Raw genomic sequence first — 24305 nt, forward strand, 5'->3', positions numbered from 1 at the left:
GTGGGGTGAAATCTGAATTAGTCAGATGCTGCTACATGATCATGCTGCTTTAGTAAATCGCAGGTTGTTCTGCTTCTAAGTTTTAGTAATTTTCTAATTGGCAGTGTGGCATTTTCATCTTTTTTTTTTAATTCCTCTTTATTTTAATATGTCCACTACTAGAGGGTCTTTCTCCTCTTTCCCTAATGTTCAAACATTTTAAAGAACAATTTTTTTTCTTTATCTCTGTTATTAGTTTTTATTATTTTGTCTTTAATTTCAAAAGAATTTTTCCTGGTTTTTGTGTTTCATTTCATAGCTGTTGCCTTTCCCTGAAATTGCTTCAGACTATAATTGTTTCAGACTCAAATATAACAGCAAAGGACACAGTTTTTGTTCGTTCTTTATGTGACCAGCCTTCGCACTGGTAAAAGTGAAATGCATTAAATAAGGCTGGAAGATGTGTGTATGCTCTCTTTCTTGTGGCTTTTCATTATTTGAAGGAATGGAAAGATACATATTTTTTATCTTTTTTAACATAAAAGATATCTTTTTATCTTTATCTTTTTTAAGATAAAAAGTATGAATTACTACATACTATTACTATACCATTATAAAACTTTATATTGGAATATACGGAGAAGAAAACTTGTGTCATAGTTTAATGTAATAACCTGTTGCATTTTATTTTTTAAAGGTATAACAGAAAAATATGCTGGTAGATAACTGTTGGAAATGTATGAGTTAGATGTGATTTTGCACTATAAACTGAAGGAACCTACGGACTGAAATTTATCGGAACCAGCAAACTGACCCAAATCTCATATCTTGTATTTATGAGGAAAGTTGCTCATCATACTTTCTCTATAAGACATTAGGAGTGAGACCCTTATCCTTATTCTTTCCTATTCCTAAAAAGTCTAGAGAAACCTTAAGGAGCCCTGGAAGGTGTGTGTAGAGGTGGGGAAAAGTTCTCTGAAAGTTATGCGAGTGCCCTCTGAAGAGAAAAAAAACAAACAACAAAACCCTAACCATCCTGGGAGGGGACTGCAAAGAATAAGGAAGGTTATAGGCCTGCAACAAGGCATTGTAGAGCATCTAGAACAGTTAGTCCTGGGCTGTGTCCGAAGAAAAAGTTGTGCAGAATCTATCCTGTGATGTAGTAGCTTATAAATGAGAGGTCTCTTTGCTCTAGCAATAGAAAGCAAATTCTTAAGGAGGGAGAAAAAGATGAAACCCTTCTGTCCTGAAGTATTTGTAACTTAATCTTAGTTTCCAGTTTCTTTTCCAGCTTCTTTTGGAAGTTATATTTTTCCTTGACTGTGTGAAGGAAAATCCTAGTGGACTTTTATTCTTTAAGATTTTTTATTGCTAGGTTCATTTCCTATAAACTTCATATGGCAAGGAATAACACAGAATATAACCAGGGAAAAGATATGGAAATATTTAGTTTTTACTGATTTACATTTAAATTAAGCTCAGTTTCAGTGTTCAAGGTATTTCCTGAATGTTTTACCTACTATGTAAGTAAATTTCATGATATTTTTAAAGATGCTAATAAACCATTTCTGTTCTCTACTATTGAAATGTATTTCCTGCTTGTTCCGCTAGATGTCAGCTAAGTCTTCTTTCAGAAAAAGTTCCCAAACCATGTCACAGCTTCTCTTTGAATGTGTAAAATTCATTTTTCCTTTTGAACTATGAGAATGTGTGGTGTTAACACCCTGTACAAGTATTTGTGGAGCTGACACAGTCTTGCTTTTAAGTCAGAAATTACATTGCACATTATGGAAGTAAAATCTAAGTTCCTCAATAGATAAATAGTGGAGGTCATCATCTTAATAGTATTTTTTCTCTACATAAGCAAGCCTACAATATTTAATAACCAACTTAGTAAATGACAACAGCTTAACAGTAAATCAAAATACTGTAAGTGGAATGGTGAATTCTGAAAGGAAGGAAATAATGTAGAGATAATATTCTAATTGCAGCACATAATAGTTATTTCAAAACATTAATGCACAGTGACACAGTAGCATTTTTAACTTTTTTCTATAAGTTTATTGATAAAATGGGTGAAAATTTTTTTTAAGTTTTGTCTCTAATTTCTTCTTCCCTCCTCTAGCTCAAAGGTGCCAAAAATCCCCTTCTTTCAGTTACAGAGAAGCTTAATACTGCTTTGGGAAGATGAATGAAAGTCTTAAGCTCTTCTATAACTCATGAATCTTTTTCTCTAATACAGCAAATTTTAGAAGGAAATACCTCTATTTGCATCTAGTGCAGTTATGAGCATATTACTGAAATCTGAGAAATAATGTATAATAATGTGGTTGGTGTGTAACCAGCCAAGCCATTATGAAAGAACAGACTGGCCTTATTTAGAGGAGAATGTATCGTGGTTTTCATAGAGACCTTTGTAGTCTCCTTAGTAATCTTTGCATTAAAGATTCAGGAGAGGAAATGTAGAACTGGGAAAAAGTAGTTTCCTTGTCGCAGAAGAGCTAGCTTAATTTTGAAAACAATTTCACATCACAAATTGAGATGAAAGACCAATGCCTCAAAGTTTCACAGAGAAAGGTTTCAGAACTCTGGGAGAGGCAGGAATATGAAATGGAAAGTCATAACATCAGTCAAACTTATCTGATAATTTCAAAATGAAATTCAAAATGTCAGTGCCATGAAAACATTTTGCTGGTTACTGAATGAAGAAATAAGGTTTTACCATGTGATGACCTCTTCATTCTTTTTACAAATCTGTTTTTATGTCTGACATGCTTCATGGTTCCTTCCCTTTCCCTTCCTCTTTCCACGTCCCCATTCATTTCCCCTTAAAGTCAGTGTGCTTACATATGTGAATGCTTCCATTGCTGGCGAACTGTAATATAAATGTAACAAATGTAATATAAATGTACAAGCTGCTTCTCCCTTCTACATTTTTAAATTCATGATTAGACTGTGAGAGGCAATGATGAATAGTGTTGGAAGTTGTTATATGACAGAATACTTATTAAAAAAACTCTTATAAAAGTGAATGATTTCACTTTTATTTTGACCATTTAAAATATTTTTATTGAATTTCATTTTAGCTTTAGAAAGAACAGCAGAAATTAGATGCTTTAATATCAGATCAAAACATTTGAAAATGCTCAAATTTGTCTAAATCTTCTTTTTTGTAAATAATCTACTACAAATACTTGGCAATTTTTGACCAGATTCAATGGAAAAATTTCTGACTTTTCTTACCTGGATGTTCCTAGGAAGGAATGGGGTTTTTTATTCCTTTCTGGAAAAAAGGAATTAAAAAAATTTTTTTCTTCTGTTTTGTGTGTGCATATGTGAATTCTTTCATAGGATAGGGATTTCACAATTTGTCAGAAGTCACTGTGTTTTAAAATCTGCTATCAAACTATGGAGGCCAACGACAAATAGAGTTGAAAGTTCTGATATGCCAGAGTACTTAAGAAAATACCATAAGTGGATAATATGCTGTCTTCTGGTAATAAAATTTTACATTGCTTTACAGTGTGGAGACCATCATTTTTAATCTTTACAAGATTAAATGCATACATAATGTGTCTAGCTGCTTTGTGTGAATAGAAGAAAATCTGTATCATGTATGCCTCTGTCTGGTGAGGCAGAGTGGCAGCCCGAAGGAGCAGACAAGGTCAGCAAGGGTTTATTAGTCAGTCTTTCCTAATGAGCTCTTCAGGCTTTTCAGCATTTCCATGTGTTGTTACTGATGAAGGTCTCCCAGCTTGTGGTTAATCATTGATACTACTCTTGCCTAACTTGAAATGTTTCAGTCTTTCGTGCTTAGCTGCTGAGTGTGTGGTTTCACCACTGTGCGCACACTGAGCATCTTTATGGGTACTATTCTCCTTGGCTACCCTGCCCTCGTGGAGGAATTCCATGTTTAGTGTGGAACCTGTTTGCAGTACATGACAGTGAAAATATAAAGATCATGAAAAGCATAAAAATATATGAAAAAGAGGAAAGTGAAGGCCTATGAAATGCTTTGAAGATATCAATTTCAGTATTTGTAAGGCTTCAAGATAGTGGGAGCAACATGAGAAGGTACTTAACATGAGAAAGTACTTAAATAAAAAATAAAGATATTCTCCAATCAGTGCCTATTTATATTTTAAAAACATGCAGATTATAAGGCCCATATTCATAACCTATAGTCAAATTCTTTATGAAGTTCTGTGTTCAATACTTAGCTTAAGCAAAATTCTTCTGCCTCTTTTTCTCCAGGCCCATAAACTTTGTATTTTTCATATACTTGATGTAATGGGTGCTTTTCATCCTTATGTTTCCCATTAATATGTTTACATTGTGATTGTATTCATGTCAGATAATTTGAATATCCAAGATTACTTTTTTCTTTCTTTGTTTTGTTGCATTTTTTTCACTGCTGTTTGCCATCTCTTAGGTTGCTGCTCTGTAATTGTCATCTATACAATTTTACTGTAAGAACTTGAATTGTGTAGACTTCATGTAAACTGTAGGATGCTGTTAATTCCATATGTTAATTCAAGGATTATCCTGTGTACTAAACAAGTTACCACAGGACATATTCTGTATACTGAATGCAGTGAAAATCTCTTAACTCTATTTCAGCACATGAAAGTGGACATAGTACTGTATAGATAAAATATGCATAGAAACCAACAAGATAGTTTATAGCCTTAAAACTTCAGCAAGACTGCTCAAATGATCAAATTTAGCCACATTATGAAACACTTTGGTTAATTAGGGCTAAAATGAAACTCTTTAAGAAAAAAAAAATCATTTAAAAAAAATTGCATTCATTGTAATTTGTGAAAGTTAATCACCTTGAGTAAATACATTATGCAGTAAGGAGAATAAAGTATAATAGATATTGTGAACATGCTGACACTTTATTTGCAAGACCTCTGTAACATAGGAAACTCTATTATCCAGAAAAGAAATGAAATGTGATCATACGATTATATAAACTGCTAAAAGTTAAGTAGCATCAGTGTTCCTGGTAGCATTATCTTACTGTTTAGATTTTAAAAACACATACTCCATTACCTCCTTGCCAAACTTAGCTGCTTTTTGAAATTTACTCTATCAGATGTTTGTTTGAATCTAATAGTCGTAAGCCATCTCTCTGAATGAAATCAGGGAAAATACATAATTTTTTAAGTCTAAAAATTCTGGCAAACCTTCCTTTGAGAGGCTCTAATATTCTGTTTTTTTCAGAACAGGGACTTAACTTTTGCAGGGATGTACATTTTGCTGGTAGAGTGAAAATCTCTCTGAAGTGGGCAGTTAAAAGTTTTTGAAACAAAACTAATTTTTTCTCATATTCAGTAAAGACTTCTTAGATTTTAGCAGCTTCTGTCTTTGCAAACCTGGTGATCGTTATGCTCGTTTGCACATATTGCATCTTCTGGTGCTGATCAGATTTTTCTTATGCCATTCCCCCAAAGCCACTGAATATGCTCCTATAGAATAATACTGGGACAAAACCAAGTTCCCCTGATTAATGGGTGCCACAGGTTGCTCTTGGTTAGAGTAGGATCACCCTGTCAAGGATGCTTTGAAATTGAAAGCAGGGAGCCTGTCTCCTGGCTCCCTTTTTTGATGATGAGACGCTGTGAAAGAACACACCACTGCAATTTTAAACAGAGCAAACAAAGGCTGGAATGATGGATTGAGATGTGAGGGGTGGTAAATTAGGCAGAAGTTGGTGAATAGAGATACTGGGACTGGAGACTGGCAAGCTGGAGGGGGAAAGAGGTCGTCTGGATGTTAAAGAAGAAAACTGTGAGTAGCAGATGGATTGCAGAGACTAGAATCTGGGCATCATGATACAGGCTTTACTTATAAGTGAGTAATTTTCCCCAGCTCATGTATCCCAGTGCCTAGAATGAATGCACTCTATTCAATATTTAGTTTTCTTCTTGTTGGTCAGGGAGCAATACCCTCCCTTATTTATTAATCAAAATGTGATCTGAAGATAGACAGTTTCTTCATGAATTTTCTAATGGCACTCATTTTTATTTGTCAGGATGTTTCATATGTATTATGAAATTATGTATTATATGTATATGAAATTATGTATTATGAAATTATGTATTATGTATTTCATATCTAAATTGGATATATACTATGCTTTTAGATAGGCATGTATTATTATTATTCCAGTTTTATGCATAAGGACCTAAGGTATAACAAATTTAAAACATTCACTTAATTGAGATGTCCAAGATACTTGGAAATTATCAGGATGCTTAGCTTTGTGTAGCACCTTGTATGTTCATATCACAGCTCATTTTAACTTATGTTCAACTATAAATTGGATCCCAGAATCTCAAAATATGTGCTTAGAAAATAACCATAATTGATTACAGTGTGAGAAACACTTTGACTAAAAAGACTTGTGTTACATCACGCAGGAGCTTTGCAACTTGGGCAAGGATAGAATCTACTTTTCCAGATCAGCATTATACTGCTTTCACTATAATACTATTCTGTCTCTTCCTGAGGTTCCAGGCTTAGTTCATTCTATACCTTTCAACTTCAGCACATATAAAGCAGAAGTCTTAAAAACTTACTTCTTTTTTATAATACAATTTGTATCATTTTCTAGAATAACTCCCATTGTTTTTACTGAATGAGACACTGGTTCTGTGGAAACAAAAGTGTTTCTGGGTAGCTGGGCTACATAAAAACAATGATGGAGAGGAAGAAAATTGAGGTTGCTCTGGCAACCGCACTTGTAGTCTTCTCTTTTGAATAATTGACCAATGTTGGTTTTATGTTTTTTGTTTTTTAGGTAACAATTTTTTAACAGATTTTTGTGTGTGTAGTATTTTCTTCAAGTTCCATGCTGCATAATTATCATGTAGTAAACTTTTGTTTAAAGTATGTATGTCTCTTACGCAATTATGGAGTAATTTCCATAATTGAAGTTATACTTCTGCTTATCCAATCTGCAGAGTTCATAAACTATATCTGAGGTAAGTGTTCTACTATTTTTACCTGCTATGAAACTCTAACATAAACATCTCAATGCTGTTAAAGAGCAGAGCAGTTATAAATGTAGCACTGCGTTTTTTCCTGAATGTTACATGATTGGTGAATGTTTAAAGACTGTGATCTGTTTTTACCACTTAAGTTTATGCTAGTAACTGCAGAATTGGAAGCTTCCAATGTTAAACCAAGATAGGAATCCTGAAAGATAACTTACCTGTGTTTGTAGGATCTCTTCATATATTTTGCCTTGTGAAAGATATCTGCAGTTTGTATTTTTCCTTAATAATTAGGGCAGAGTATTATATTGTCACTGTAAAAAATCTTTACTGTAATGGAGCTATGAAGAAAATATGAGGGGTTTTTTGTCATTCCATAGATAGTGTATAATATAATGAATACTGTTGTATTTTCTTACCATGCCTCAGTATGCCAAAGCTGAATGGGAAATCAACCTTTGCCTTCCTTTCCTTTGCTATAGAGAAATGAGGTAATATGTTTTGTAATATAATAGATTTTATATTGAAGGAAGGACTGTTTCACCAAAACAATCTATTTGTTTTGACATGTTGAGGACCCTCTCTATAACACGTGTGAGGAATGCAGTAATTGCAAGCATCAGAGAATTAGTCCTGTAGGCTGCTATGTTCCATGAAGTAAAACTGAAACTGTACTGTTATGTTGATATCTGGGATCAGACAGACCCAGAAAATAAAAGACAGAATGTGACAAACTGGGAACAAAACCATCTTTATGGAAAGTCAAGTAAAGGACTGAGGAAGATAAATTACCAAAGATGATGGGTATTGGTAAATGTTTTTTCAATGTGTTTATGTACTTGCCTTTAGGTCGGTTACTGAATTATTGTGTTTTGGGTAGTTTGAAAACTCTACATTGTCTGTTTACCTCTTTTTTATCACACAACAAAGAAGTGAATGGCTTGCTAAGCCTCAAAATAACAAATGTTTTAATTGTTCTCATTGCACATTTGAACTCTATATATTGATGGAGAGGATGGTCTTCTCCTCAGCGTAGGATATTCTTGTAACAAAGTTATGCTCTTAAAGAATGAAAGGCTTCAATTTCTGAAAGTGTAGATATATTTAATTTTAAAACTCATAATATTCTCATAAAGTCATGGCACTATTTGGCTGTATTTCTCCTATCACAAAATAGTATTCATTGTTACGTGTTATCCTTTGATGGATATATACTTTATCTTTGATTACTGTTTTCCATGTTCTATACTTCCTCTGCTTTTTGCTTCAACTTACTTTTGCTTCAACTAAACCATTCATTGTAACTTAGCAGAAGGTGATACATACCATTACTTTCCTATGTAATTACAAGGCTTTGTTATAATGGCTTAATCTTGAAGTCTATTGCCAAAGAAGTTAGTACTTTATACTGTGAAGTAATGTTGACAATAAACTCTCCTTCCCTCTCTACCCCCTCCCCAAAAGAAAAGGAAGAAAAGAGGGAAAAACAAGGTTGCATTACAATTCTGGCAACATCAGCCACACTAATAAAATCAAATTCAATGTTGTTTTACGACTTTGAATTTATGTGACTGCACAGGATCAAAGGATTTGTGTCCCACTGGACTGCAAGGTCTATAGTTCATGGCAGAAAAACTCATCAAAAAGAACATTTTAGTAGTAAGGCTTTTCATTTTAATCAGCCCCAGTAATAAAAAAGCTGTTAGGTGTCCAAAAACATTCTCCAAGATCAGAGACAACTTGCTCTCAACTACAGTCCATTTTCTTATTCGATCCACACTGCCTCTGCAGTTTTTGTCACTGAAACTTCATCTTCAACTTGTTTTCAGCCATCTTTGCATAATTTTCAAATTTTACACACCAGAACATTAGGTTAATCAGTAACAGTAACAATTCATATTCTTTCCCTGGAGAATGAGAAGTAATATGATTTCCTGAAAGTAAATCGTCATCAAAACAGCACCTAAATGATTAGGTAAAAAGGAATTTAAAGTATTAGTCTATATTTTTATATATTGCATTTTTGAAAATATCTAAATAATATGCAATAATTTAGTCTTTTCTGCTTGAATCTGATCTTTTGAACAGCACCCCAAAACACAAATGTTAGCATTTTTTTATTTATTCAGACAAAGTAACCTAGGCTGTCCTAAGACCAAGATTACAGCTGCAAGTGGGAAACAAAATGGGTAACTAACAATTTAAAAAGGCTTTTGTTATGTGGATTCTGCACATTAATTGTTTGTGGTCCCAGTTCAACTAAAGATTGAATTTTGTTTGGTTCCATTCTTTAATTAGGTTGGGCCCAGAGAAATTGTATGTAACATATCACTTAGATTTAGTCATATATTGGATAATGAATTCCCTCATCCCATTTTGCAGAATTAGAAAGTTTAACAGGATTTGAAAATATGGAGAGAATTTGTCAATAGAATTGTCCATGTATGTATCAGTTTTCCTGGAAATTTGCAGCTAAGTCTCATTTAGCTGGCTATTCCTTTTTTCAAACTATGTGAGATTTATTTTTCTTGGGAAAAACTAGCTTACATATGGGAAGAATCAATACATGGTCGCTTTCTGGATCTCTCTCTTTCTGAATGACACATATGATACACATACCCAATGTTATAGGTTTTCCTGCAACTGCTATACAATGCCTGTCCTGCAGACTTCCAGTGCATGTGATATTCTTCACTTACTGCTATCTGAGATACGTGCAGGGTTATATTGTTTGGGGTTTTTTTTGTCAACTGAACTTTAGTTATGGTTTTATTATTTTTGAAAAAATGTTTTTCTTCATTCAAATGTACCAAAACTTCCATTTTAATATTAGAAGGCATTTTATAAGTTACTTACCAAACATATAAAATCTACATAAACCCTAGATTATCCACTGTTAATATTTATTTATTAATAAAATTGAAACTTATGCAATTAAACACATTTGGTTGACAGTTTGCTTTATTAAATAATATTTAGTCTAATTTTATAGAAATACCAAAATTTATCTCAAAGGATGACATTGTTTAGGAAATGATGTAGTCTGTGGCTAGAAGTTTGTGATCCAAGGCATTAATAGTTTTCTGCATGATACCTTTCAGTCATGTTCAGCTTCATAATTTTTAGGGCAGCTATATGCTTCTGGACGGTGTGAGGCCGATAAGAATTACTGCCAAAGGAGTTATTTAAAAGAGGGTGGCACTGCTCTGTTTCTCTATCGCCATGCTAATGTCCATCAGCCTAGATTTTTAAAATATATGTGGAAAATTTTTTTACTTTACCACTTGATAGTTCTTAATGATATATTTCTGTTCTCTAGGGGACAGAAGTCACTACAAAGTATGGTTGTAACCAGTTAACATTAACTTGAGCCTGTATTTTCATACTTATGGTCTTTTGTTTCTTTATGATCCTTTTTTAGCCAACAACTGCTCTGCTCTGAAAGTTTTGGATGCTTCCCAGATACTAAACTTATATATCAGATTCAAAAAGGATTTAGATTCCAATGAGATTTCGCTCTGGGCACAAAGATTCCGCAGCAGAATAAATCACTGGCCAGGTGCAGAAGTTGGCGTTATTGAATCCTTAAACGTGGAGTACACTGTGGAGTACAGTGAACACTATTAGAGATATTTTTCCTTATATTGGAATTCATAATATTTAGTTGGGTCCTGAGAGATTACCAAGAAGTTTTAGGAGTCATCAGGGGTTCTATCTGGGTCTTTGGAAGTTACACAGAGGGAGGGAATTACTCTTAGTAAGAAGATTCATTTGAGTAAAGTTACAAGTAAATAGGACAGCTGAAGAAAAGCAAGAACAAGTGATGAGCTGTTAAGAGCTATGCAGGCTATAACAAAACTCTCCAAGTGAGTTAATTTGTAATTCCATTTAAAAACTTGAATATTGGTCCATGCTCAAAAAAGTCTGCAGTCTCCCCCGATTCAGAAAAATACGGCAGCTGCAGCGGGAGAGTCTGTGTAATATACTATTGCATTTTAGAATTAGCTTTAATATTGTTGTTAATCTTGTAGTGTAGCAGACAGCCAGATTTTCAAAACACAGTTTGAATAGTCCTGCGATGGCTATGTTTGTTATCTAAAATGAACAGACGTTAGTAACAGAGTGAAGGGACTGAGGAAAGGATATGTATACGTGCAGGAAACAAAAACTAGGTGAATGTAATTTTACAGAGACGTTTGCAGAGCAGACACGTGGCAATCAGGATGAGGCAAACAAACTTTAAGGCAACCTGCAAATCACTGGAAAAGATGACAGAGCACTAAGGGAAAATCCTAGGTTCATAAACAGCTGGAGGAGAAAATGATGAAGCTTAGAAAAATGTGGGGCTGTGAGCAGTCTCTGATGCAAGAGGTGGTTTGTAGCTTGTACAGACTGGTCCCTAGAAATATACGGTCCTGGTCAGAAAACGGCTACCGAGTTCTTGTTTCATAGATCTGCTTTGAATGGCTGTTTGTACTCTTTCTGTAATAACAAAAATGGAGGTGCGTTTGTTACCTTTATACCTATATGATCAGTGAAAACAGCACTGTGGTAAAAAAATAAAAAAGAATTGATTCTATTCCAGCTCCCTCTATATTCCATGATCAGCAAACATATTTAATAAGTTTCCGTCATTTTTTTTAACTTATAGTACATAATTTTTTAAAAACAGCTATTCCCTATTTACTGTTGTTATTGAGCCACTAGTCTCAGGATGTTCAAATGTGCTGGCCAAAAGCCTGCAAATCCATTGACTGGCACTCGGTGTTTGGAGATGGACACCCAGTCTTTGCAATTGGAAGAATGGTAGATTGGATATTACTGATTCCAGTTCCCAGAAAATAGTGAAGAGGAGCAGGATAAGATAGAAAGCATGAATAAAGAATCAAATTGATAAAGAATGGGATTTAATTTAGGAGAAGAATCATTTAGTAATATAGCAGAGGTGAAGGATGGTAACAAGCCTTTAATGACTACAGTTATTTCAATGACATATTTCCCTTGTGGTATACCTTGGAATATGTGTAGGAGATGAAACAGGAAAGAGGAAGAGAAGACCAACACTGGGAATTGCTAGGAACTGAATTCAGAGACCAAAGCAAAGGGGTAATACAGAGGGAGGAAGATGAAGGGTAGCTGATGATGTTAATAAATATATCTAAACATTAGATGCAGAACTGAGTATATAGAATGGAAGTATTCAGAGCATATATAAATGCAGACTAATTCCAAAGTGGCCTCTGGGTCTGGCTATACCAAAAATAGTTTTGACTGACATTGGAATAATAAATGGGAAGAATATTGTAAAGCATAAACACATGTGAAAACTTAAGAGTATATGAATTTAAATAAAATCTATGGAAAGGTCAAGCTTTATTTCAATGGTTTTGGAGTACAGAGGATAGATATTATTACATTAATCCCTTCCGTTTCACTTTGATTTTCTGTATTCTCAGAAGTGCAGTTTGCTGGTTTTGAAGTAGCTCTATCCAAGAAAAAGAAAAAAAAAAAAAAAGAAAAAAACAGGGGCCAGAATTTAAAACATAGCTCATTTCTTAAAATGCATTTTTCCATAGGTTACCTTTAAAAAATTATATTGAGTATGTTATTTGCTCATAAATTCATTCAGTTATCTTTTTCTGTGTTTTTTCTTCCTTTTATTTTTTCCTTCTTTCCCAACAACTTGTGTGTAACAGAAGTTGACCTTGATTAGACTGTGTTTCTTTCAGACAGAACAGTAAGAAAAAAGTTGAAATAAAGTGCATCATACCAGTTATTTCAGGGCAATGATAAAGGTGAGAGAGGGAAAAAAGGTTTCTTTACCATCTCATTCCCTTAATAGCAGTATAGAAAGACAATTTTTTTTGTATTCATCTGGATTATTGGCATTGGAAGGAGCATTTCATGAGTAAATTCAAAATTCAAGTTTGTTGGTATAATTTTGTTCTTTTTGGTATATATTTCACACCACTTTTGCACTTATACTGACAATCCTTTTTTACATAAAAGACTCAGACCTTCAGATAGTATAAATATAAGTCTTACTAAGGCTGCAGATGTTTAACTGCATCAAGCTTTCTGTCCTATGTTAGCTAATGAATATTTTCTAGCCAAATGTAATAAATGTATTGCTGTTTTTAAACAATGTATTCACCATATCTAGAGTGGAGTTGTTAAAAGCTTTGTTTCATTCTAAAATACCTCTTACATGTGAGCTTAAGGAAGTTGTTATGGAAGATGCATTCTGAGCCATTCTAAATGTATAATAGATGTACTCAGATTCTTAATTATTGAGATTCCTAATATAGAATATGCAATTTGATCATCTAGATTTACTTCTCATAAATAGAGGGTTTTAGTAATACATTTTACATCTGGAATACTCAATATATTACCTCAAATAGTTAAGCTATTAAATGAAAATTGGAAGATTTGCTATGTTTTTTAGATGTTTAATGATACTTGGCATGCCAATATGCAGTTTTAATTACAGTGCTGTATAATCATGCAACTTAATTTTTGAAAGAATAATTTCTTATTTTTAAATGTATAATCGAATAACTTACACTGTTGGTGTATATTTGTATGTTTTATTTAAGGATAGTAACCTGAGACTGAGATCCTTCCTAGTGTGCACTTATAGAAATGGTAATTGTTCCAAGAATCATAAATCATTCTGTATAGTTTCAGGTGCCCTTAAATCAGAGGTTATATTTCATAGCATATAAAACATGTATATATTTTCAGAATAACTATTTCAGTTAACAAATTTGAAGTGAATTAGTGCTTAAAATGTAATGTTGATTTTAGGCCATCTGTAGTGCTATATATGAACAATTGTGCATATGCTATTTTTATAAATTTTCTGCATGTTGTAATGTAAATAGGTATATTTCAATGGTGTGCTATGCTAAAAATTTTGTATTGAAAAATTACTTGATATAAAACTCTATATTTTTCTCAACCACACAAATGCTAGTAGTAGTTAAATAACAAAATATTCAAAATTCATATAGACATATACATATATATATATATAGCAGGTTTTATATACCTGCTTTGGGAAAATTTCCTTCCAAATATTTTTGCTTTATTTCATCTATAAAACTATGCATTTTATGTTTTTAAATAACAACAAGAACAACAATAGGTATTGGACTCTGTATACATAGCCTGAACAAATATTTAGAGTTCTGGGAATGGTCAATCATTTAGCTTTTTTACTATTAACTGTCAGAAGAACCCTTTGAGTATGTCGATATACCATATGTAATTGATTATATTTGTTGAGGTATTTGTTAGAGAGGAATTTTGACTTTTATGCAAATTAGCACAGGTTTCATTTTTTTTCTCTGAAATATCCTTGCATTGCTAAATCTCTGTTGTTAAAATTTAAAACAAATGTATGTTTTTTCAAGGACAAAGATTTAACAAAAGAGAACTTTTTTGTTCTAAGTCAACACAATACAAGAATAAAGTGCGAGCTGTTCCAAAAAATGAAGACAAAATCACTTAGAATGCACACAAAAAAAAAAAAAATCAGAGCCTGTATGAAAAAAGTGTTTTGTTCCTCACTCTTCTAGGCACAGTACTTTGACCAAAATATTATTTTTTTAATTAGGTTGTGAAATAATATATTTGAGCAGCAACTCAATAATTCTTACCTGTTCTTTTCTGAGGGCATTTCCACTCATAAAGTAGTACATGAAACCAAACTGTCAGATACTTTGTGTCATCTTTGTTCCCTTTTTTGCTTTTTTTGGCTTTGCACAAGTAACTAATTAGATTTAACAATCTCTATAAAGTCAGAGAAGGGAATAAAATTGAGCTCACTTTCCCTCTACTGTGTTGTTTTTCCAGGCTAATTAGAGAAAAACTAGTAAAAGTGTATGTTTCTCAGTTTAAGATGAGGTCTGTCTCTGATATACAAAGAACAGCTTTGTTCATTAAAAATGTGTTATTTTTACACAGTTACTTTTCAGAGTAGAATTGCATTGTAAACATTAGTGAAAAAATATTATGCATTAACTGTGAAGCATTAACTTGCTATTTCCAAAAAATAAGATCTGCATATTGCTTGTTCTACGTAGTGTTATAGAGAAGTTCTTTTTATGTCTTGCAGTTACACTTTTCGGGGTTTCTTTTAAACATTTTGCAGTGTGAATGAGTCTTGAATTATAACAAGCCAGTAACTAAATTTTGAATGCGGATGGTTGTAGAGATTTATGATTTCCTCATATTGATGCATATGAATTCTTCTAAAATTTTAACATCAGAGCAATTCCATATCATGATCAGAAAGTCTTGTTCTTTGACCTGATTGTATAAAGTCACATCGTATAAGGCAGTAATGCAACTAATGTACTTCATTGCATTTAATTGACTGTATTGACCATACTAAATTAGACTTTTATCTTTCTGCCACCTATCAGAGCACAGAGAAAAATTATTTCACGTTGGTATTAAGAGATTTGTCCATGTTAATCCACATTATCATTTCAAAGAAATTTAGACAACCCCCAGGATACATTCTGAATGAGAGGATTTAGTCTTTTTTTGTTTGTGATTAATTACATACTCTACCATCTGGGTCTGTCATGCTAAAGGAAGTACAATATGCTGATTCTGGTTTTGGCCTTTCTTCTTCATCTTGACCATATGCTTCAGATCTCTGAATCTCACAGGACCAAGGCTGAGCTTTCTGTATTATTTCAGAAAATATCTCTTCTTGCCTTTTTTTCTTTGTTGTGTAAAGTCACTTAGCAGGTGCAAAAAGGATACTCCTGGAAGTCACTCATAAAACAAAGCCGAGTGTAAAGGGAAAATGTCAGAAGACAGCAGAAAAACTCTTCCTGTTTTTCAAATTACAGTGTATCAATATTTTGGGTATTTGTATAATCATCTTTGTATTGTTGCAATAGCACGTACTTTAGCAAGAGTTTTGGGGCTGATTTTTACTTTTCTTTTACCCATTGACAGTGGTATATTTTTAGGAAGAGGTTAATACATACTTCTAATCTTATATATAAATGTCTGTTTAAAGGAACTGAGAGTCAGCTGAGACCATTTGTTTGGTGAAGTGGTTCTACTCAAGGGCATTACAAGGTGGAGTGATCAAGGTGTCCCATTCCAGTGGCGGATAAAGACAAACCTTGAGAAATTAAAGAAACTCACTTGCAAATGCAGATGTACGGATGTGATTCAAGGCTTGAATATGAAATAGGCATGGTCCTTATTTGGTCAGAATCTGAGGTGCAAAAACTCCGAAACGTGCATTTCAAGCAAAGTGGAGGAGAGGCAAAAGAAAACTTACAAGGAAGGGTTTTAGACCTAACAGTATATTTATTCAACCTCTTCAAAATGGATACTAGGTGGAAACATAGAGCTTATGGAAGAATGGAAAAAGAAGTACATCAGCCAGGAAGGCTAGTTTTAGAGATCAGAAAAGTGTAGCATTTAAAGGACAATTGTCAACAGCCAAGCTGAGTCTTGCAGAGCAAATTTAAAGATACAGCCAAAGATTCTTCAGCCGTAGAAATAAACTAAGGAAAGAAGAGGGACCGTTATTCAATGAGGGTGAGATGGAGAACAAAGGTAATACAGATAGAACCTAGAAATTGAATACTGAGTATGCTGCCCCAGATTTCAGTAACAGTGATCTTAAACATAGAGACGGCATCCTTCTCAAACTGAACATAGTACACCAAAGCTTTTACCAGCACCCAGTAGAGCACACGAATAACTGTTTTTATTACATATGACATTTCTATTTATATATTCTAATACGGAGTTGTTGACTCATGATCAGTGTATGATCTGCCATGCTCCACAGATCATTTTCCTGGAGAACTGCCATACTACTGATCGTTCCCTTCAGTGGCTATGTACACTGCAGTTCTCTCTCTCTTTTTTTTTTCTTTTGAATTATAGTATGTTTTTTCAGACCACTTCTTTGTGTGTTAAATTTATTCTAAATTCCAACACTGCTCTTCAGCATACTAGCATGGCATTGTTTGCATATTTAATATGCAAAATTGACTCAAAAACTCCAAAAATTGGCAGCACATGCATGAAAGATTGTACCAAGGGAAGACAACTTTTTCCAGTAAAATATTGCTGTGTGGATCAGGTTTAAGATACTCAGGAGGTACTTTCAAATTAATAACTGAAATCTAATTTCAGTTTATTAAGGTTTTTCCAGTACTTGGTTATATGAATTTATTTGTATGCTTATATATTCTTTTAAGCTGGCAATTTGAAGAGGAAATAATAATAATATGCTTTTATTGGAAGGTACCTGCCTCTTTCATCTGGTACTGGTAATGATAATCTGTAGAAAAAAAATCTCTACTGTCATGAAAGTTTAGGCAGCTGTAAGTAACAATTTTGTGTGTGTGTACAGGGGAGGGAGGAATAGGTAATAAACAACTAGATAATGTCACTTATTGGCTGGCAAGAGTCATGGGCACAGTGAGAAGCCAGTGATCATCAACTTGCCAAGACCTGAGGGCTTAATTTTATATACTCCCTGAAAGAGGTAAGTTAATGCTACAAATATGTGAAATGGTCAAGGGAGTACAAAAATGTGTTCCTTGCACTAATTTGTTGGATGTTGGATCTACATAAACAATCCCAATTTTGTCTCGGATGAATGGTGTTGAGAAGCAGACAACTACAGGCTTCTAAAAAAGTCGGCAAAGTGGAAAATGCATTTTTCAGCTGAAAAAATTGTTATCCTTTATATCAAAAACATGCTCTTGAACATCCCCCACATTGTTCTTCATAACATCTTCCTTTCATTTTATACAGACCTACTCTGATAGGTTGCCAAATCCTTTACCCTTCTTCAGGGATAAATTATATTCATTCATGCTGCACAGGGTGGCTTTTTAAGCTCCAGTTTCCTGCTATCTTCCTGTACCTTCCCTTCCTCGCACATCTTGTCTCCTGCTGAAGAAAAATTCTTACATTTCATTCTGCTTAAAATAGCTGTGACCAAACTATTATATTCTTACGGTAGTCATTGGTCATTGTTCATCTTACAGCAGTTCTCAAAGACTCTAGGAATCTATTGCGGGAGTGCCGTGTAAACAGACTCAGTATATTGCCAAGATGACAGTAGGTCACTGATAACAAGCTAGTGAGTATTTCAAACTGTTTCTACCAGTAATGCCTATAGAATATGAATTTATCGAAAAATCAGTTCTTCCCAGCAGCCACAGATATGTTCTTTTGCCATCATAAATGTTTTAAAGGACTGTTGACAGACACCTGTAAATAAAACTGCAAGCTTAGGTAGACATATGTATACTTCAGTAGAAGAAATTTGGTTCCTGTTTAAATGTAAACAGGATTTTAGCTTGAAAGGTTGTGCACAAGTGCTTCTAGCAGTAATTCATATTGAAGAAAGTGTCTATGTATTCAAGTTAGATATTTAATACTTCACACATCTTATGACAGCATATGGCATAAAAGTAAATTTTGATTGAAATTTTGCCACTGAAATTGTGAGATGGAATTACAGTTTTATTATAGTCTGTTTCAGCATGTCAGATTTATTTAATAATGTATAATGTTTCTGTGAGATTTTAAAAGTACCATTGTTTCTGACTTTTTTTTTCTGCAATGTAAGAAAGAAAAGTCTTTCCTGGATATTTATTGTATCACCAACTGTTGTAGCAAGATTCAGTGTCTTTTCTTTATAATAAAAATGCTCACTATAAATTTGACATGCAATGCAGACGTCAGAAGAAGGATCCTAAATTGATATGAAACAATCCTTTTGTAAAGTTAAGAAATCATCTTGCACAATGGCTGGTTGTATTGACAAAAAGTTACAGATTTTAAGTGGAGAGCTTTCTCAGTAGCTTGAGTTTTCCCTAGACTCCTTCCAGATTTGTATATTGAGGTCTAGTGATTATCAGTAATTATTCTGCAGCTTGAATTCTGAGACTTTGGTCTATTACACAGCATGGTGTAAAAAGAGTTTTAAACCACAGACAAATGAAAATTGGATTTTTTTTTTCAGTATTAACTTAATTTCAGGAGTCAAAGGTGTCTAAGTTTAGTAGACGGTGTTTTTATTTATCATTTAATACTACATGTTGATAAGATCTCTAAATAATTCTTTGTGATGAAATAAAGAAAATCTAGTAGGCTTCACACACAGTTGTCACAGTACATGAGAGAAAGAGAATGTTTAAATGTAGCCTACATGGAACAACTAGAGACTGTTTCATCTCCATGAATTTTTGATTCATCATAAAAGTTCAGAGCATTTAATTATCTTGTAGAAATATTTGCCAGGAAACTGACCTTATTAAAACAACACACACATATACATATACACATACATATATACACATATACATACATATATACTGTGTTGAAGATTAAGTTTTGTATATTGATAGTTGCCAAATAGTAAAATCCAAAAATGATAAAGTGTGCCCTAAACCTGAAAATTTTGTTACAGCTTTCTGTTGATGACACCCAAATGTCACTTTTTCATATCCTGCCAGGTTTAGAGAAAAAAAATTCTATATACTGTTATGAAAACCGGTCATATAAAAGCTCCTATAGAAGAATATAGACTTAGCTAATTTGGTAGATGCTTGAAATCCAACTAAAATAATTTTCAGTAATTTTTTGAAACAACTGTTTTTCAGTGTTGTTATATGATTTTAATTCATTGATAATTACATTGATCAGACTATACATGAGGTTGTAGCATGAGTAGCTACTGTCCTCTAGTACGTCCAGAGCTCTAATAACGTTATTTAAAAACAAATGTATGTCTCATAGTCCATGAAATGGAAGTTTTATTTTTATTTTACAGAAAATCATCACTGATTCCAATACAAATTCTTATTCATAAATAGAGGAAGAAGAATTTGAAAATGATTTTTTTGTTCTCTTACAAATACTGACATATTTAATTTGAAAATATTGTAGTGAACAAGATTTGGTTTGGAATGTAAGATAATTAAAACCAATACTTTTTTTATTATTTATTGCTATTTTATACTGCAGTCAGATAAGACTGATCTTTTCCATTGATGAGATGTTCAATACAGATTCCCAGTGCATCATTTTTGTTCAGCCTCATTTTTCTTTTTGTCCTTAGTAATTTTAGCTCTATTTTTTCTTTATAATAATAGTTTTATTATTTTTATTCACAGAAAGTAGTGTTCAAAATGTGTGATAGTAAATGCAAAAGAAGGGATAAAACTATCACCTAAAAGATAATTTTCTTTGAGTTTAAACCAACAGCTATATATGGTATATTAAAGACCATAGACCTATAATTGAAAAAGTATATAATACTAACACAGTTCCTTTCATGCCTAGTTAAATCCAATAAGGAGTTTTGTTAAATACTCTGCATGTTTAACAGTGTGTTTTTGAGGTGACTGAAGATTTACAGCTGGGAAGAACTTTAACATTCAAAGTTAATTGTTCTACTGGGGAGTTTTTGATGTACAATAGGGGGAAAATACTATGATAAAAAAAATAGCTAAATTCCCTACGGCAAACTTACTTCATTACTTCATTTATGGATCACTTTGCTGAGTTTAAAAAGAGAACTGTTTGCTCTGGAACAATTCAAATAGCAGAAAATCTTATAATAGTTGAACTGAACTAGTAATTAAACTGAGCCACAATAAACTTTGTAGAGTAACAGTACAAGAAGAAAAAAAGCCCAGTCAAAAATGATCTGTCAGTTTTACCTATTAAACCTAATTCTGCTATAAAACTAATTGAAACTGGGTTATTTCCAATACAAATCATTGTTTGATTATCTTTGCAAGATTTTCAATTTGATTTTTCACCGTTACGCGTGCCGGTTAAGAAAAGGAACGTTTTGTATCCATTTTCAGATTGTTAACTTCATACATTTGGGAGAGTTTGTTTTACAAATGATTTCTTTTTTTTTCCACTGTCATTTCACTATGATTTTTTTGTTATCTGCATAATTCTTTTGGTAGACACAAGGGAGGAGAAACTTCTATTTTTAATGAAAAAATGCAGTTAACTCTAAGACTGCATAAATTTTGACCACAGGAGATGGGGATAATTTAGCAATCTGAAGCAATTTATCTTAACAGATTGACTAGAATGCAAGCTGATTATATTCCTGTAAGAAATAATGTATATTTTTTGCATATCTTTTCAAAACTTCTTTGCATGATATAAAATTACAGGATATTACATTATTGTATTTACTATACTAAACTACACATGTATGACTAGGATGCATATTAACTAAAGCTGTAAACTGTTAAATCTGACCTAATACTCAACTCAGTATGATAAGTAGGAGTGCTATGTTGCCACTTCTGACCAGCGCTATGTGGGAATTTTTTAATGTAAATTGCTGTGCCTGCAGGGATTCATTAAGATCACACAAAAATGAAGTGCAGCTGATTAGCTGCTTCTGTTGAAATGTTGGCTTCCCTTTCTACAAAGATCCTGAAAAAGCCATGGAAAAATGCTGTTTCAGGAGTCATTGGCTTGCACAGAAGCAAAATAACACCAGTCAGCTGCTTGGCAGTATCATGGCATATTAGAAAATAACCTGTAGGAACTCGAGCAATAGTTGATCATCCCAATGCTTTGTTGTCTTGTGACCAGCTGCAAAGCTTTGAAAAAAGGAATGAGGGATATAGGAGAGAGGTGCTATCTTGAATGGCATTATTGTATTGGATTATTTCAAAAAGACCTTTTTTGTTGAATGTTTCATATTTTATGATGTATGGTAAGAAGAGTTTGTTTTTCTTCCTTAACAAATTTCTTTCAGGAATATATATAAGTATTTGCTTTTACCTCATTGAAATCCTCTTAATTCCTTTCTTCTGGGTCTAAGATTCATTTTACTGAGTTGTAGATTGAAAAATACCCAGTAAAACTAAAAGGCAGTTTTAATCTTATAGTAATGGTAAAATTGAAGGAGAATTTGTGGGTGTACCTCCATGAATTTACTTGATGAGGACACTTCTAATATATCTTCCTTGATGAGAAAGTGTTTGTTTTAATTTGCTTACCCATATCTTATCTAGGAGGACTTTCAGCTTCTGTTTCGTTTCAACTATTTCTTACTTCTCAGCATGTTAACTATATATGCCTTATTTATGAAATGTGATAGTCAATGAAGTCATGTGCCATTAAGTAGGATACCACTGGAAACAAGTAACTTTTTTCCTAATGAAAAAATGTTAATTATTGCATTCAGCAATTTAAAAAATTAAGTTTGCATCAAGACAGGGTACAAGTTAGAATTTGCGAATTGATATTTATTTACTTATAAAATGTGTTTCACTGAAACATACATTGTTTACATTTCATTAAAAGTTAGTAATTGCCTAATTATGCAATAGCTTGCAATAAAACCACTTAAAACTGGGAAGGTGAAGTCTATCTGTCATTATAGTTTGCCTAAAATAAGAACATGATCTAAATGTGAAGATCCTTAATTACTGCAGAATAATCACTTTAGCAAAATATACTGAGGGTTTTTTTGTTGTTCTGCAGTCTCAGTTTGAACTCAGAGTATTCCATATTCGTGGAGAACATGCTGTATCAACTGCACAGCTTGAGGAAACCATTGCACATCTGAAGAATGAACTGGAAAATAAATTAAACAGAAGAAATGAAGAAGCAAGTGATATTGGTGTATCTACTGAAGATGATAACCCACCAAAGACATACAGAAATGTATACATACAGACTGATAGAGAAACTTTCATAAAGCCTAGCGAAGAAGAAAACAAAGCTGTGAAAAATAACCAAACAGTACCCAAAAAGCTTAATATTTCTTCTTTGACTTATAGTATTTCTGCCCAAAGTGAAAATAAGGAAATATGTTACAATGTACAGTTTTCAGAAAGTGGCTTATCTTGTCAACCAAAACAAATGCTGCCTCTTCCTTCGCCACCGCCACCACCACCACTTCCTCCTCCCCTTCCAGATTCTTCACTACCAGGTTTAGTCCCTCCACCACCACCTTTACCACCAGGTCTGACTTCACTGACATCCCACTTCGGATCTGGGCCACCACTGCCACCTCCACTTTCTGAAGACTCTAGGAATTTTCAAGTGCCCCCACCACCGCCACCACCGCCACTTCCAGGGCTGGGCCCTCCTCTTCCTCCTCCACTGCCTGGATCTGGGTTGCCTCCACCCCCTCCACCTCTTGGGCCTGGACACTTTATTAATAGCACTTTATCTTCAAGCCAAGGTCCTCGGAAACCTGCCATTGAACCTAGCCGTCCCATGAAGCCTTTGTATTGGACCCGCATACAATTACAAGGCAGCAGGTAAAATAAATGTATTTGGATTTAGAGGTGCTATTTATATACCATGATATATGGGCATGTACACTATTTAAACCTTAATAACGAAAAGTAAGCAACGCAGGAACATATAACAAAATCAGTATAGAGGCATGGAACTTAATATTAGAAGAAAACAAAAGTGGAATCAGTTTCAGGAGCCTAAAAATAGATCATAGGAAATAGTTTTAAAATGGTAAATATAAATGAAAATTATGTACCTTGCCACAGAAAGAAGTTTTGTAGTTTCTTTCCAGAATGTCAGAGTACTTCCTGGACAACTCCGGCTATTGCCCTTCCAGTGGCAGGGCAACCAAATATATTGATTGTTCTAGAATTAGCATTAAAAAGGAAAAAGTTATACAGGAGATGCTTTTTTTTTTTTCTTTTAAATCTTAATTAGAATTAGAATTGAAATGGTAGGATTTGATTAGATGAGAACTTTGAGTTTCATTTACTTTTCCTTTCCAGTCACTTTAGATGATACCGTCTTCAGAGCACCGAGTGTGTCATTGTCTATGATTCCAGCCCTAGAAAGTTACACTGGGGCTTAACCTCTGTGTATAATTCTGTGGGAGCAGGAAAAGTAAAGCATATGAATAAATACTTACAGCTTAGGGACATATGCTCTAAACATCTAGGTCCCTACACAGTATAGCAGTTTAAAAAAAGCGATTATTTTATCTTACAATCTTACTATTTTAGTGCTGTGATAAAACTAGATAACTGCAAAATAAAATGAAATCGCTGTTACCTTAACATTATCTGAGCTATTAAACAGTCTAATCATATATACCTTTCTAGTAAATTTAAACTTAATATGAAATACATTATTTTACTGGTTCTGTTTATAAGGGACCATTTGCAAAAAGGCACAGAGAGATAAACAGTTCTTGTGCTGTGTTTTTTAAATGTTCCCACATCCTCTGTGTCTGCTATATATTGATTCAGTTGGCAGCATACGTACCTTACTGCCACAGTGGGATGTGGT

The 24305-nt window shown here is 33.5% G+C and overlaps 1 protein-coding gene across 1 annotated transcript in view; it reads left to right on the top strand.

Annotated features, from left to right (window-relative positions):
* The window catches only part of FMN1 (formin 1), a 167056-nt gene that overhangs the window by 44713 nt on the left and 98038 nt on the right, over positions 1–24305 (top strand). Inside the window, exon 7 of the mRNA XM_067295679.1 lies at positions 22515–23299. Within this exon, the coding sequence (XP_067151780.1) occupies positions 22515–23299 (785 nt within the window). The remainder of the gene's footprint in view (positions 1–22514; positions 23300–24305) is intronic.

The sequence above is a fragment of the Apteryx mantelli genome, chromosome 4 (genome assembly GCF_036417845.1).
Source record: "Apteryx mantelli isolate bAptMan1 chromosome 4, bAptMan1.hap1, whole genome shotgun sequence".
NCBI classification, from domain to species: Eukaryota; Metazoa; Chordata; class Aves; order Apterygiformes; family Apterygidae; genus Apteryx; species Apteryx mantelli.